The sequence below is a fragment of the Dromaius novaehollandiae genome, chromosome 29, assembly GCF_036370855.1.
Source record: "Dromaius novaehollandiae isolate bDroNov1 chromosome 29, bDroNov1.hap1, whole genome shotgun sequence".
Classification (NCBI taxonomy): Eukaryota; Metazoa; Chordata; class Aves; order Casuariiformes; family Dromaiidae; genus Dromaius; species Dromaius novaehollandiae.
This window is the reverse complement of record NC_088126.1, coordinates 2,033,866-2,049,329: the sequence shown is the minus strand read 5'-3', so window position 1 is coordinate 2,049,329 and position 15,464 is coordinate 2,033,866. Positions and strand designations below refer to the sequence as shown.

The 15,464-nt window shown below is 60.1% G+C and overlaps 1 protein-coding gene across 1 annotated transcript; it reads left to right on the top strand.

Annotated features, from left to right (window-relative positions):
* Positions 1 to 4,935: 4,935 nt before the first annotated feature.
* Positions 4,936 to 10,060, top strand: TXNIP (thioredoxin interacting protein). The gene is made up of 8 exons (XM_026120142.2): positions 4,936 to 5,468; positions 6,525 to 6,597; positions 6,714 to 6,861; positions 7,233 to 7,335; positions 7,520 to 7,776; positions 7,882 to 8,038; positions 8,155 to 8,303; positions 8,425 to 10,060. The coding sequence occupies exons 1-8, from the start codon at positions 5,219 to 5,221 to the stop codon at positions 8,458 to 8,460; spliced, it is 1,173 nt and encodes a 390-aa protein (XP_025975927.1). The 5' UTR covers positions 4,936 to 5,218; the 3' UTR covers positions 8,461 to 10,060.
* Positions 10,061 to 15,464: the final 5,404 nt, after the last annotated feature.

Below are 15,464 nucleotides of genomic sequence, written 5' to 3'. Positions count from 1 at the left end.
TCCCTGTTTATCCAGATCCTGATTTCCACAAGTTTCTTTCAGCCTTTTTCTTCTTCTTGTAGCCAGGTAATACACAAAGCGAAGATCAAGGCTCATCCTCACCTCTACAAATTTATAACCAGCACGCTCCAAATTTGCTCATATCAGCCAAATTTTCACACAGCTCCACTCGCCTCCTCTTAAACTCCCTTTGCACCCAGGACTGGGCAGCCCAAGGCACCGATATTATTAGTCTATCGCGCCTGTAACCCAAGCAGCCAGCCCGTAAAGATGGACGGAGGAAAATCGTCCCTGTGGTTCAGCAGCCGCCCGTCATTCCCGAAAAGGCCTCTAGATGTCCATGCACACCAAGACATGGAGGCAACGCTCTGGTGGTATCAGGAGCCTCTACCAACATCCACAGCCCTGCTCAGCCCAAGGGATTTCCGTCCTCACCCAAAATACCACGAAACGCTCCCGTAAAGGTTCTAGAATTTGGCCTGGTTTTCTAGAGACAACAAACACGTGAGATCAGTGAGGGCGAAGGTGGTATGGGAAGGGACTTCCTAGCTCCCAGTTTTAGCCACCTCACCTGGGTATCTAAATTAGGGACCTTGTTTGGGGTCAGCATCTCCGGGGGGGATCCTCTCACCCCCCTCACTGATGGGCTCCAAGCCCATCGGCACTGGCCGGAGGCGAGGACGAGGCCGTCCACCACGCACGGCCCAGGGAAAGCTGCGCGTGGGTTTGCCTCAGCTGCTGAAGAATAAGAAATTTTCCTCCTCCCTTTGCCCCTTCCAGCATCCACGGGCCCCTGCCAGGGCCTTTCAAGGGACAGATGGAGCGGGGATGGAAGGCCAGGAAATCTTTGGCTATACAATACTTTTTCCTCTGTTGAAAACAATAACATCTGCAAAATGCAACACCAAAAGACCAAGAGGACCAGGCGGATCGGTTTTGCACAGCGACGAGCTGCAGGCGTTTTCCTAAAAGGCGGCGCAGGGCAAGGGAGCCAAGCGCGGTCACACTCTCCCAGCCCGAGCAAGGAGGCAGCTGGTGCAACCGAGTCGTGTGCCCAGAGCAGGTGAACGGGACTTCCCGAACTCCGCACTCAGATTCCTCCTTGTTTGTGGACGGCTCAGGCACAGGCTGCTGACGCTCGGCTCTGGCTTTCCCCTCTTCATTGCAAAAGCTCAGTCTGGCAAGATTAGAGATGAAGAGATAACATCGCAGTAAAAAAAACACATCCACCAGAAAGAGCTGTTTTCACATTGCACTCCTGGCAGGAGCCGGAAACGCAGGGCTCTGGGGAAAGTCCTCACGCCAGACCCCCGAGGAGGCTTCTCCCCGCTCAGCTGGGACGAGGAAGGAGAAAAGGGGATCTCAAACTGTGATACAGATGCCATAGGGCATTTCAACACAGCACGCAGCCTACACAGCACCAAGAATCACTGCCGGCGGTGACACAAGCCGTCGCTGTTGCTCATGGATGAACCCGGCAAAAAGCCGCCTTTGGAAACCTGCAGTGGGGATCTGCACTGCGTGGCCGAGAGCTTTCCAACTCGTTTCATGTAGGTCCCTGCAGAGCTCCTGAAGAGCAGCCACGTCCACCCCTACCAGCTGGGGCTGCAGTACCCCAGCCGGGCTGTGCCCCGTGCCTCAAAACCCGGCCCCGCAAGCCTTAACACCTCCGTCAGCACTTCCATTTTGATGAAACTCAAAGCGAATCGCTCCCCTCGCTTCCCCGTGTCAGCCCTTCTGCCACATTCCCAACCCAGACCATCCCGGGTGGCCCTTTACGCTGCCCAAGTCGTGCTGAAGGCAGCCACAGCCAAACCCACGCAGCGGGAAGACAAGCGTGGGACGGCGGTGGCTTTCCAGGAGCCACGGGCGTCCCTCGGTCCCTTGTTTTCCGGCTGCAGGGACACACACCCGGCGCAATCAGCGTGGGATTTTCAAGCGCCGCTGGCTGTATGTACACAGGCCAAGCACGGTCTCCATCCCAACCCCCGGTTAATCCCTTCCCACCCTTGCCAAAGGAAATGCCTTTTCCGCCCCGGCTCCCGCTGCCGTCCGCACGACAGGCACACTCTGTCCCTTTGCTCAGGCCATCGGGAACCCCTCCACGTCCCTCTCTTCCCCTCTCCGCCTCGAATTTGCTGGAAGCAACCATATATGGCGAAAAACGGAGGAAACGGCCCCAAGAAGCTCCCGGGAGCGCTGCACAAGGCAGCAGCCTCCGAGCAGGCAGGCCGCAAGCTCTCTCTTCTCGGGGGTGGGAGCTGGTTATCTGGGCTGAGGCCGATAGACGGGGCAAAGGACGGCTGGCAACGAGAGGAGTGTGATTTCTCCAGGCAACGGCGGGCCGTGACTCCCTGCAACCGCGGCCAGGAAATAAAGGCTTTCATGAGTGCTCCTGTGCACCGAGGCTGTGCTACGGCCGGGATAAGGGCAGGATCCAGAAAAACCCTACGCTGCTGGTACGGAGCGTGGCACCAGAAGGGAAACGGGGAGAGCCGCCGATTCGTGCTGCCCGGTTTCTGCCTCACCTAATCGTTTGCCCATGATCCACTCAACACTGGTGCCAGTGAGTCACCTCGGCGCGTAGTTTCCAAGTCAGCCCATCCCTGCTCTTCGGGGCTGGGTTATCCCCGACACATCCCATTAGTCATGCAGCTCTCCCCACCGTCACCAGCCCATGGCCAGTGTGGAGAAGGTGCTGGGCCGCTCTGCCCATCTGCCTGGACCACAGTGGCCCCAGCAGTGACTCTTCTCCTTCCCTGTGTCCATCACCAAGCCTGGAGGGATCCTCCAAGCCGGAGGAAGCTGAGCTGATAGGGGGGGCCGGGGCCTTAAAAAAATTACTAAGTGGAAGGGAGGAAGCGCCCGAGAGCTGGTGTCTGCCCAAAAACATAACTGGCTTCTCTTCGATATCCTTCTTTTTACAGAGATGTGACATTTCAAAGCTTTTGTTTTACAAGCTACAATTCCTCAGTGTTTCCAATCCCTTGCTTAACCCAGGGCGCTGCTCGCGTGGGAAACCTCGTGAACCGGGTCTCATCCTGGGGAAGCTGTTCCTCCTCCAGCGGAGGGACCGGCGAGGCCTTTCCAGCTGGATGGAGGTCAGGGGAGCAAAGGGCAGAAGCTGATCCACAGATGAAGAGAAACCTGGAGGGGGTCCAGGCTTTGAAACGTGCCTTGGACCATCTCTCTGGCAAGCCGAGGACTTTATCGTCCTTTGACATCGCTGGAATGTGTTTGACAGTCGGGGCGAAAGCCGCCGTGGGCAGCAAGAGCCAGGCTGGAGACCTCTCCTTCGGGAGACCGGCACCGAGGGAAACCGGAGACGGGGAGCGCAAACATGGATCCCGAAGGAACGCAACGGCGCGAGCGGGCCCGGGACCAAGCCGAGGTCTTCGGGATCGCGTATCCGCAGCTGGCACGGCTGCAGAGCCCGGCTCGCTCCGCCAGATTAGAGCAAATCCGCAATTCCCATGGGCCCGGGGACCTTTCTCCCAGAGAGGGACAATGGGCAGAGCTTGCCAGGAGCCGGGGCGGCAGGAAGAGGCGCAGCTCCTCCATTACGCACCGCTCGGCAAAGCCAGTCTCTCGCGGCGAGGAGATCCGTCCCGCCGCTTGGCAGGCGACCGGCTTCTGCCGGTTTATCGGCGCAGTTTATCAGTTTACGCCAACAGGTGTGAATTAACTTTGAGGGACGGCGAGGAGGGCAAAGAAATAAAAGCAGGGCGCGCGCCAGAACAGCGCGGACAAACAAGTGCCGTGTCGCGGGGCAAAGGACAACCCAGACAACACCTAACAAAAACACATCCCTTTCCTCCTCGGCGAGGGGGCAAGGTCGGTCTTCGGAGCCCCCCCTCCGCGCTGTTTCCATCTCCGCCTTTTTATTGCTCTTTCAGTGGCTCCACAAACATCGCCCTGCCATTTCCTCCACTCCCCACGCCTGTTTTCCTGAACTGCGAAAGCATTAATTGCTCTTAAAACGGGTGACAGAACAGCCGGCTGGGGAGGAAGGCATGCTCAGCGCACGAAGGGAGCCCGTGGGCGTCCGGGGGTGCGGGGGCTGCTCGGGACCGGGCTCGAAACATCCTGAATCGGAGCGGGGCGGGGGGGGGGGAAGGGTGTAAGATGTCCCCTTTTTGGCTGATGACAGCCCGATGAGTAATTCTGCGAAAACGTGTGGCGGGGAGGGGGACACGGGGGCCTGGGGGGGGGAGATGGGGGTTTGGGGGGGTCACAGGCAGTGACAGAAGTGGGGGACACCCTGGAGGGACCGAGAGGGGCTGAGCTGCCCCCCCCAGCGTGAGGTTTTCTCTTCCCTATCCCAATTCAACCCTTATTCGCCCCAAATGATCGGGGGGGAGCAGAGGGGGGCTGTGGAGAGGCCTCAGCTGCCTGATGGGGGGGGGGGCGGCTGTGGAAATGCCCCCAAACAGAGCTGAGAGGGGGTTGGGGGGTGGATGCCTTCAGTGGGGTGAGGGGAGCACCGAAGCCCTGTGGGGGCTGCCCTAGTTCAACCAGTACCGCAGGACCCGCCCCAGTACAGCCTGTACTGGGCGCTGCCCCCGGCCCGCGCACTCCGAGGGGGCTCAGCCCCCCCACCGCCCCGCAGAGAACATTACATCCTGTTCCCCGCTCCCCATTGGCTCCCGCCGCCCCCCGTCCGCACCCGCCATTGGCCAGCCGCGCCGTCACTCCGTCCCCCTCCCCCGCCCCCCGCCCTCCTCTCCTGCGCACACGCTCGCCTCTCCTTCACAAGCTGTCCACGCTCCGCAGGCGGCGCGCCGATTGGCCGGCGGGGGTGTAAACAAGTCGGCGGCGGCCAATGGGAGCGCTGATCACGCGAGCAGCACGCTTGGCCACGCGCCCTCGGCGTGGAGCGCTTGGCATCAACAAGTGCGGGAGGGGGCAGAGCGGGAGGCGGAGGCTATAAAAGGCCGCTGGGCCGGGGGGCCGGGCTCAAACCGTTGAGCGCAGCGAGCGGAGCGGCGGGCTGCAGCAGCGGGAGGCGCCGCGTCTCTTCTGCTCCACGTCCCTTCTGCTCCGCAGCCGCTAGGAAGGGAAGGGTTGGCTTTTGGGCTGAATTCTGACTAAAAGTCAACCTTTCTGAGGTGTTTTTTCGCCTCAATTGTTGCCGTTGAGGGGGAAAAAAAGCACAAAACCTGCCCGGCGCAGCTCCTTGCCTCCTCCTCAAGAGCATCTCCCAAGCCTCGCCTCAGCCATGGTGATGTTCAAGAAAGTGAAGACCTTCCTCGTGGCCTTCAGCGAGCCCGAGAAGGTCTACAGCAGCGGGGAGAAGGTGGCAGGCTGCGTGGTGGTGGAGGTGGCCGAGGTCACCCGCGTCAGTGCCGTCAAGGTGCTGGCCTGCGGCGTGGCCAAAGTCAACTGGGCCAAGGGCCCCCAGCAGTGCAAGCAGGAGATGGAGTACCTGCGCTTCGAGGACGTCCTCACCCTGGAGGAGCAGCCCACCGGTGAGGATCTGGGGCTGGGAAAGGGGGAGAGGCGGTGGGGCAAATGGTGGTGGGGAGCAGGCAGGAGAGGGCTCGAAAGCGGCCGCTGAAGAGCGGCTTTTCCTGCTGGTTGTTCCACTGCAGCAAGGGGCTGGGCTGAGTCTCCTGGTTGCATCCGCTCGGGGTGAAGCAGAAGCGGCACTCAGAAGAGCTGTTGCGTTTTGCTGGCGGGAGGAAAATGGGATTGAACTAAGTGAACTGGTTGAACCCTTGGAAACGAATGAAGGGCAGAGCAGGGCTCGCCTAGGCTGCGTGTCGGAGCTGGAAAACTTAGGGCCGGTGTGCCCTAACTGGAGCGCGAAACAAAAGCGCGATGAGGCGCTTGCTGGAGCGTACAAAAGACGTTAGGCGTCGATGTGGCCGGCTCGACTCGCCGAACAGGCGGTGATGCTGTGTGCCTGCAGGGAACAAGTACCAGGGCTGGCTTTGGGTGTCACCATGGCAGGAGGTGCTTCCGAGTTGAGTACAGTGGCTGGTACAGTGCACGGGACAGGTGGTGGGAGAGTGGCGAGTCCAGATCCTGCCCGAGCCAAAGAGTCTCAGTCCCTTTGCTGCCTTTATCACCCTCCGTGTTTGGCTGGCTCTGGGGAAGGCAGAGATAGGCAGTTGGCAGAGTGTCTTGGCAGATAAGGGGGATGAAGTGAAATCCTCGAGATAGATAGTTGGGGAAAGAAGCAAGTACTTCGTATTCCCAGAAAGTGGAAGTAGAGTGGGGTAAGCAGAGGTGGCAGAGTCTGAACAGAAGCCGACTAGGACTTCTTGTCCTGGTTTCAAATGAGGATGTTGAAAGAAGAAGTGAAAGTGTAGATTAGCAGTCCTTCCCTGCCTTGAGAGGACACCAGGTTCTCAGCCTTCTTAGGGGACAGGCGTGGGTGGCTCTTACCAAACACCTATTAGAGCTCTTAATGCCTGCGATGCAGACTTCATCATAACCTGTGTAAGCAGAACAGTGGATAATGCTTAGAGAAACGCTACTGGACTTCATCTAATATCTGCCTTCCCCTTTTCTCTTCTCAGATGGGGATGGCTCTGTAATCCTGAGACCTGGAAACAAATACGAATACAAATTTGGATTCGAGCTTCCCCAAGGGTAGGTATTAGACAAACATTGTCTTCAAAAAAAAAATTAAAAAAGCCTATCCTTACATTCCTATGGAAAACTGTCCTGTTACCTCAGATGTGTCTAACAAGGGTCTCTCTCCATAGGCCTCTGGGTACCACCTTCAAGGGAAAGTATGGCTGCGTGGACTACTGGGTGAAGGCTTTCTTGGAGCGCCCGTCCCTTCCCACTCAGGAGATAAAGAAGCGCTTCGAGGTTATGGATCCTGTTGATGTGAACACTCCAGAGTTACTGGTAAGCGCCAGTTTATCTTCCACCTCAGAGAGGTTTGGGTGTCAGCATTAAGGGGGATACAGGGACCCTTAGGTAGGGTCAGTCTGACCTCTGTGGCTAAGACTCCCCCTAATAGGCTTTACTACTCAGCACAGATTAAATACTTAGTAGTTAAGAACTCTCCAGAAGGCTACACGGAGACAAGTAGAAGTGAGGCACTGAGTCTGCATTCAGTTAACTGAAAGACACTTGCTGTCATGGGGAGCGGCAGTGTGAATTTGAGGAAGCTTGAGTCACAGAACAGAAGAAGGCGAAGCTCAGAGCTGGAAAGGAGCAATGGGATGGGAACAGTGAGCAGGTTTCATCTGAGTAACGATCTTATTTCTTTTCAGTCTCCAGTTGCTGCCAAGAAGGAGAAGAAGGTGTCCTGTATGTTCATTCCTGATGGCCATGTCTCAGTCAGTGCTCAAATCGACAGAAAGGGATTTTGTGAAGGTGAGAGCCTGTCCCCTCTCTTAAAGAAGGGAAGGAGGGGGGGAAAGGGGTGACGGGGACAAGCAGTAGCTGAGCAAAGGGGCTGCGTCAGGGGGTGTTCAATCAGAAGATGAGCTAAACCGACAAGTATACTGCAAGGAGAAAGTTCTGACCTTCCTAATGGAAAACATCGTTCCCTCCTCAGGTGATGAGATCTGCATCAATGCAGACTTCGAGAACACTTGCTCCCGGATCGTGGTGCCCAAAGCAGCCATCATTGCCAAGCACACCTACCTGGCCAACGGGCAGACCAAGGTCTTCACCCAGAAGCTCTCCTGCGTCCGAGGCAACCACATCATCTCGGGCATGTCCGAGTCCTGGCGGGGCAAAACCATCCGTGTCAAGAAGCTCAAGCCGTCTATCTTGGGCTGCAACATCCTGCGCGTGGAGTATTTCCTGCAGGTGAGCGTCTCCGATTGCCGCTCTTGTTCCTGTTGCGGTTAGTGGGTAAGCTTTGTCTGCTGTTGGTTTGTCATCGCTAACAGCGCTCTGGTTTGTATCTTGCAGATCTACGTCAGCGTCCCAGGCTCCAAAAAGATCATCCTTGAGCTGCCCCTCGTCATTGGCAGCCGGTCGGGCATTGGTAGCCGCAGCTCCAGCATGGCCAGTCAGACCAGCTCCGAGATGAGCTGGGTGGACTTGAACCTCCCTGATGCTCCGGAAGGTGAGTGGGGTGCAGTGGCTGCGAGCAGTCCTTGGTAGACACTGCAGATCGTGGTGGGTGAATACAAGAAGGATCTGCGTTGATCTTGAACTCAAAAGTTGCTCCTTTCCTTGCAGCACCCCCATGCTATCTGGACATTGTGCCCGAAGACCACCGCCTGGAGAGCCCCACCACTCCCCTGCTCGATGACCCCGACAGCTTCGACAGCCCCATCTTCATGTACGCTCCGGAGTTCAAGTTCATGCCACCGCCCACCTACACGGAGGTGAGCGGCAGTGTCAGCGCGCTGACACCCTGCCACAGGAGATGACGGGAGCTCTGGCAGAATTGGTTTGGTGGGTGTAATTCTCAAAGCGTCTAAATGGCCTCTCTGCTTTCTTCCTCAGGTGGATCCCTGCATTGCTAACAACAACGTGCAGTGAGCGACACAAGGTTGCTCTCCCACTTTTTCTGGACTCTAAATCTGCAATGATTTATATCCAGCAGCAGCACAGACCAGGCTCTTCCGAGGAGCCCTGCTGCAGGAGAGGGCCGCACGAAGGGCACACATCACTATAGCTCCCGGGGAGGCTCGGCTCGGCGCGTGTGGACGAGGTGACGCCTGTGAGTCTCCGTATTCCCTCACGTGCTGACTGCCTTGACTCGTACCGAGAAATTCTCATGTGGCTCAGGGGTTGTTTAGGACCTTGCTTACAGCCAAAGTCTTCCAAAAAAATAAAAAAAACCCCACAAAACACAAAGGTGCTTACGTGGAACCGGGCGGAAGATTCTTGTGTGGAGTGGGGAAGGTGTAAACGCCTCAAACACCTCAGTTATGAATCCTTAGAGGCAGATTCCAGCCTAAAGAGACCTCAAAAGATGTCGATGTGGCAGAAATTACCATCACGATGCCTTGAATCTGATACACTGTCCTCAAAACCAGATGAATGTGACCTGTTTGTACATGTTTGTTTCATGTCTGAAAAGGCACCAGAGTGTGCAAAGATTGTAACTGAACTTGTTCCTCTGATGGGGGGGTTGTTGCTCTCGCTTAAGCTAATGCCTTTAATCTCAAAGCTCCCCAGCACCCAGGGCAGCGTGTCCCATGGTGAAACTGCTGGTTGAAGCACTCGCTCTCTCCCCTCTACAGAAGGGGCTACACTGAGAAAACAACGCACATCCAACAACCTCCGAAAGCAACAACCCTGTTAAGCAGCTTGTAGTCTAATGAGTGCTACTTTGCATGCTAATCTGGTCCCATTTGCTTGTTTAGAATTGAATTTGGAAGCTCAGCTCTGCAACTGAGCCAGTTTGTGTCATGTGATTCTCCTCATAGTATTTATCTCGAGTTAAACTTTCTGAACCTCCTAACCCGTGTAAGCTAACGCTCCCAGGGCGCTGGGAAAATCACTCTCCTGTCCTGTTCGTTGTACTCGATTCACTTCTTCGTGTAGGTGACTGACGCACCAGCCTCCCCCCAGTCATGGCTTCTTGGTTTCGCTGGCCTTTGCAGCACTGCTGAGGCCTTGCCAGTGGTATCTGCACTGCGCTTCCCTGTGCATTCCCTTTCCTGGCTCTCGGAAGGGAAGTCTCCCACCAGTACTGACCAAAGCTTCATCTCACGGTGCCAAATTGTCCCGTCTCATGTGATGTCTAGATGCCAGGACCGGGGCTCGTGCGCACACCCCTGCCCTGAGCAGAATCACCGAAACCAAATCCATGACTGGGGGCGGCTCTTGGAGGGGGGCGAGAGCGTCGCCCCCCGCCCCGGGCGCGTCGCGGCTGCCTGCTCCCCCCGCGGGAGAAAAGCACTTTCTGTGACGAGGAACCCAGCGCTGCGCGTCCATGTCTGATGGCTCCGGCAGGGCCGAGCTCTTACAAATCACAACAGCTGCCTCTGACTGTTAAGACACAAATTGATATTAATGAATTCTTTTTCTACTGTTATTTTGTATTTGTTTTTTGGGGGGGAGGGGGAAAAAATCTATATTTTGTACCGCTGAGATTCTATAAACGTTTTTAATAAAGGTTTCTAAAATTGAATTGTTTGCCTTTTTGCCTTGGGTGGTGAGAAGGAGGAAGCTGGTTGCTGAACCGGGGAAGTGCTAATTCCAGAGCAGGAGGGGAGACAGGGGGAAAGGGCGGATGATGGGGGTGAGGGGGAAGGTGTGGAGCCCAAAATCCTGAGGCGGGGAGGAGGTTGGAGGGTTTTGCCCTCGCGGGGAGCAGCTGCCCGTGGCCTGCGACCTGGGTGGGTCCCCAGCAAGCGCTGCCAGAAGGTCACCTTGGGGGTGGCCCAGCCTCGCGGTGTCCTTGGGGCGGTGGGTGTGCGGTGGGTGTGCAGGGAGGTGACGTTTGCACACCCGGTGCTGCACAGTGCCCATGAAACGGTGCCGAAGCCGGTCCCGCTGCCCGGCTGCGGCTGCATCTGCGGCGCGCGGGGGCTCGCGCTGCTCCCGTGACCCAGGAATGCGAGCGGAGGAATGCGGCCGCTACCTGCCCGCGGGGCCGCGGAGCAGAGCAGGGCCTGGGCCAGCGCAGCCCTGCTTCCAGGTGTTGTGCAAACTGGAAACAGCCCTCGGTCTGCCAGGCAGCAGCCGCCCGTCAGCTCACCTTCGGGTGGGGAAATAAAACCTGGATCTTGCTTTGGGACTTGGCATCGCCAGTCGTAGAGGGTTTTTTTAAAAAAAAACCCTTTTTTGGCAGCCAACAGCGAGCAGGAGCGCAGCTTCGGCGCTTTTCCACGGCCGCTGCAGGAGGAATTTCCCTGCTGACCGCCAACCACGTAGCCCCCCGACCCGCCGGGGTGGGAACGGGTCCTCGCCGAGCCGGGGGCTGCAGGGGGCCATTTCGGTTCGGCTGCAAGGAGAAGCCAGCGGCACGCGGCTCCCGCTGCCGCAGAGACACGTGCGGCTCAGCCGGGCACCGCTCGGGGCGGCCACCGCCCTGGTGCAGCCGGAGCGTGAAATTCGGAGAGGGGAAAAAAAGGAAACACCCCTTGGGAGCACGCCGGGGGGGGATATTCACCGTGCTAATGAGGATGAGGATGATGAGGATGATGCATGTATCACACGCCTCCGCCAGCATGGGGAAACTGAGGCACGCCGCGGCCCGAGCAGCAGTCCAGCCCGCCGGGACTGGGATGCTCCCGGCAGGAAGAGCCGGCCGATGGGCACCAGGGTGGGAAATTCCTGCCGGCAGCCAAGCCGCACGCGTGGAATAAGCCGGCTTCCTCGCTGTTGTAGCAACCGCGGCCGCGGGGGCCCCGTCCGGCTCCGCCGGCCTTTTTGGGGATGTGGGTGAAAGTTAATGGAAAGTCGCCGGCGTGGTGACGCTACCTGCTGCCACCGCGTTTATCGAGGAACGCGGCAGCGACCTTGGTGGAGGGCTCCGCTCGCGCCGCCGTGCCTCAGTTTCCCTGCGCCCTTATCGCTCCGCACGAGCCCCGGCCTTATCGCGGCTGTCCTGCCCCACGGGGGCTCCGGAGCCCGGTCCGACCCCCCCCCCCCCCCCGGCAGCACCCCGGGGCGGTATCATCTCCGGCAGCGGTTTATCAGCCCTGCTCTGCTTGGAAATCCCATGGAAATGGACTTTTTTTCCCCAGTAAAAAGCCATTTTCCATTTCTTTGAAATGCTTTTTTTTTTTCCCCCCCGCAAGAATAAGACAAGAACTGTCCCGCCCCCCCCCAACCCCCAACCAGGGAAAAGGGAACTCAGATTTCCCCTTTCGAGGGCAGAACCGCCCCGTTCATCGGCATTTTCCTCCAAAAAGAGGCGCTGGGCGATGCAGCCCCCCTGCCCTGATCCGGCTCCTCCGGCGGCCACGGGTTTTTCCACCCCCGTGCCTCAGTTTCCCTTCCCGGGGGGGGGGCTGCGGCGCAGCGCCCGGGCCCCCCGCCAAGCAGGCTGAGGGTGAGCCCCGCTGCTGGCCAAGTATGGGCAGAAAGGGCCGCGGCGCTGGGGGCGGGGGGGCCGCTCACTGCCCGCGGGGGCCAAGCGAGCCAAACGCTGCTGGGCCACTCCCAAAGCCCCCCCCCCCCAAAAAAAAAAAATAACCCTTTTTTCCCCCAATTTTGCAGCCACCTTTCACAGCCGCCCCAGCACCCGGGAGGCTCTGCCCCAGCATCGGCTCCACCTGGGGCAAAAGGCTGCAAAGGGGGGGGGGGACAAAAAGCAGCCGCGGGGGGGGGGAATCTGCCGGAGCCTGTTTACTCGTTCCTCCGGCCCAGCTGTCCCGGCCCAGCCAGCACCAAGCCTTATAGAGAGGGGTTTTTTCCCCCCCCCCCCACCCGTGCTGGCTCCCACCCCGCTTCCCCGCGGCGCCCAACTCGGCGAAAGGTCCTGGCCGGCTCGACCGGGCGCCGCTTCGCTCCCGGCAGCCAAAATCGGGAGTTTTTCCTTCGAGCAAGCGCCCGGGGCGCGTTGCACCGCGGGACTTGCCCCCTCCCCGCTTTTTTTTTCCTTTTTTTTAATTTTTTTCCTCTTTTTTCGCCCCAATGTGCCGTGGGAAGCCTGTCGCCCCGGGGGGGCCACGCGGCCCCCCCCCCCCCCGCTGGCATCGCGGTCCCACGGGCTATTTCGGTCCCCTGCCGTCACCCGCTTCGCTTTGCCGCGGCGGCCAAGTGGGGCAAAGGCCGGGCTGCAGCGCGGCTGCGCGAGCCGCCGGGAAAAGCGCCCTGCTTGTTTTTTCTCGGTTGTTTTTCTTTCCCGCCGCAGCCGGCCCGAGGGCTCCCAAAGGCGGCTTCGACCCCGCCGACCGCCTCCACGGGAAAAGCGGCCTCACCGGCAAGGCCCATCCGCCCCAAATCCCCCGGATTTAGCCCCAGAGATGCTCATGGAGCAGCTCCAGGGATTTAATTCGGAGCCGACCTTGGCTCGTGCAGGAGCCGGCGGTGAAGCCCGCTGGATTCCTCGGTGTTTCGGTTAGTTTTAGCACCGTTCGGAGCAGAAGGGGTGGAAAAAGGCATCGGTGGCCCCCGGTGCCGGGCACCGGCCGCCCGGGGCAGCGGAAACGGCTCGGCAAGGTCACGCTGCTCCAGATCCCCCAGCCGACACATCCCATATCCCGCAGCCGGCACATCCCATATCCCATATTCCATACTCCATATCCCCCAGTGGGCACATCCCATACCCCCAAGCTGGTAGACCTCCTGTCCCCAAAGCAGTGTATCCCAAATCTCCGAGCCGGCACATCCCATATTCCCAAGCCGGCACATCCCCTATTCCCTATCCCCAAGCCAGCACATCCCCTATCCCCAAGCCAGCACATCCCATATCCCCAGGGCAGTGTATCCCATATCCCTGAGCTGGCAAAACCCTTATCCCTGAGCCAGAACATCCTGTATCCCATATGCCAAAGCTGGCACATCCCTTATCGCCAAGGCAGCACATCCCGAATCCCCAAGCCGGCACATCCCAAATCCCTGAGCCAGCACATCCCGAATCCCCAAGCCAGCACATCCCATATTCCCTATCCCCAAGCCGGCACATCCCAAATCCCCAAGGCAATGCATCCCAAATCCCTGAGCCAGCACATCCTGAATCCCCAAGCCAGCACATCCCAAATCCCCAAGGCAATGCATCCCAAATCCCTGAGCCGGCACATCCCGAATCCCCAAGCTGGCACATCCCCTATCCCCAAGGCAGTGCATCCCAAATCCCTGAGCCAGCATATCCCTTATCCCTGAGCCAGAACATCCCATATCCCACACCCCCAAGCTGGCACATCCCCAAGGCAGCACATCCCGAATCCCCAAACCGACACATCCCAAATCCCCAAGCCAGCACACCCCATATTCCCTATCCCCAAGCCAGCACATCCCGAATCCCCAAGCCAGCACAACTCCTATCCCCAAGACAATGCATCCCAAATCCCCAAGCCGGCACATCCTGAATCCCCAAGCCGGCACATCCTGAATCCCTGAGCCAGCGCCGGGCCTGGGGGAAACCGAGGCGGGGGGCTCCTTCCCAGCCCCAACCCCCGTCTCCGACTCATCCCATCCCTCATCCCCGGCCCAAGGCCGCCGCTGCCGGCCGCGTTTTTGGGGCCCCTCTCTTTTCCCCCCGCGGACACCCCGGGGAGGGGACAAAAAACCGGGGCGGGGGGGGAAGAGGGAAGTTTTGCAATTTCCCCCTTTCCGCTGCCTCCGGCAGCCGCAGCTCCGCGGAGCCGCAGCTTTTTTTATCGCCGGGCTGCCGGCAAGCGGGCGGCAAACAGGAACCGCGGCGGGCGAGGGGGGGGCATCGCCACCCCCATCACGCGCCCTGCGCGTGAGCAGCCCCTGCGCAGCCTCCGCCTCGGCCCGGAGAGAAACCCGCTGCCTCCCCGCCGGCGCGTGGGATGAGTTCGGCAGGGCTCAGCAGATGGGGAGCCCCGGGCTGGGTGGGACCCGGCGTCCCGGGAAAAGCAGCAGCCTCCTGCACCCACCGTGCACCCCCCAGCCACCCTCCTGCACCCACCGTGCACCCCCCCAACCACCCTCCTGTGCCCGCCGTGCACCCCCCTGCACCCTTCCTGCACCCCCTTTTGTACCCCCCTTCTGCGCCCAGCCTGCTTCCCCCCTGCACCCACCGTGCACCCCCAACCACCCCCCTGCACCCACTGTGCAGCCCCCAACCACCCTCCTGTGCCCCCTGCACCCCCCTCCTGTACCCCCATCCTGCACCCACCCTGCACCCCCTCCTGCACCCTTCGTGCATCCCCTGTGCCCCCACCCTGTGCCACCCCTGCACCCACCCCACATCCCTCCCGCACCCCCTGAGCACCCCCCAACCACCCTCCTGCACCCACTGTGCACCCCCCCCTCGCTCCCCCAAGCAGGCAGGAGCCCAGCGCTGGGGGGGTTAATCCCCCCCAGGGCAGAGGGGGCACAAGGGGCTTCGCGCCGGGGAGACGGGGTGCTCCCTCGATAACCCGGGGGGGCCGGGGGCCCCCACCTGCAGCCCCTCACTTGCCCCCCCAAACTGTGGGCCCCCCCAGTGCGGCGCAAACCAGCACCGCCCGGACGCCTGGGTCCTCGCCGGAGCCCCGTGCCGGGCCCGCACGTGGCAGCGGTGCGCGAGCGAGTGTGCCGCAGCGGGGTGAAAGCCGCCGGCCGCGGGGCACCCAGCCCGGCGGAGGCACGCAGCCGCCCCGGGGTGCCGGGGACGTCCCCGGGGCCCGGATGGGTCTGAACAGCTCCCCGGGCGCCAGCGCCCTGTTCCGGGAGCCGCCGGCGGGTGTAAACACGCGGGAGCAGGATGTGCTGGGGGGGGGGGGGGGGGGCAGGCCACAAGCAGGACGATTTGGGCGGTCTCAGCACGGCAGGGAGGGGTAAGCGCCGTGCACCCATCCTGCGCCCCGGAGCTGCGTCCTGCTCCCGGCCCCTCCACCCCGACCCCCCCCCGGGGTCCAGCCGCGCCGTCGTCCCCCCCCCGCGAGCGTTCAAGGCCACGGCACCAACCCAGC

Bases quoted from the DNA above. Each gene is read 5' to 3' on its own strand.
- TXNIP (XM_026120142.2), top strand. From the start codon at position 5,219: ATGGTGATGTTCAAGAAAGTGAAGACCTTCCTCGTGGCCTTCAGCGAG. The intron at 6,598-6,713 runs GTAGGTATTAGA...CTCTCTCCATAG, and splicing joins GGATTCGAGCTTCCCCAAGG to GCCTCTGGGTACCACCTTCA. The intron at 8,039-8,154 runs GTGAGTGGGGTG...CTTTCCTTGCAG, and splicing joins CCTCCCTGATGCTCCGGAAG to CACCCCCATGCTATCTGGAC.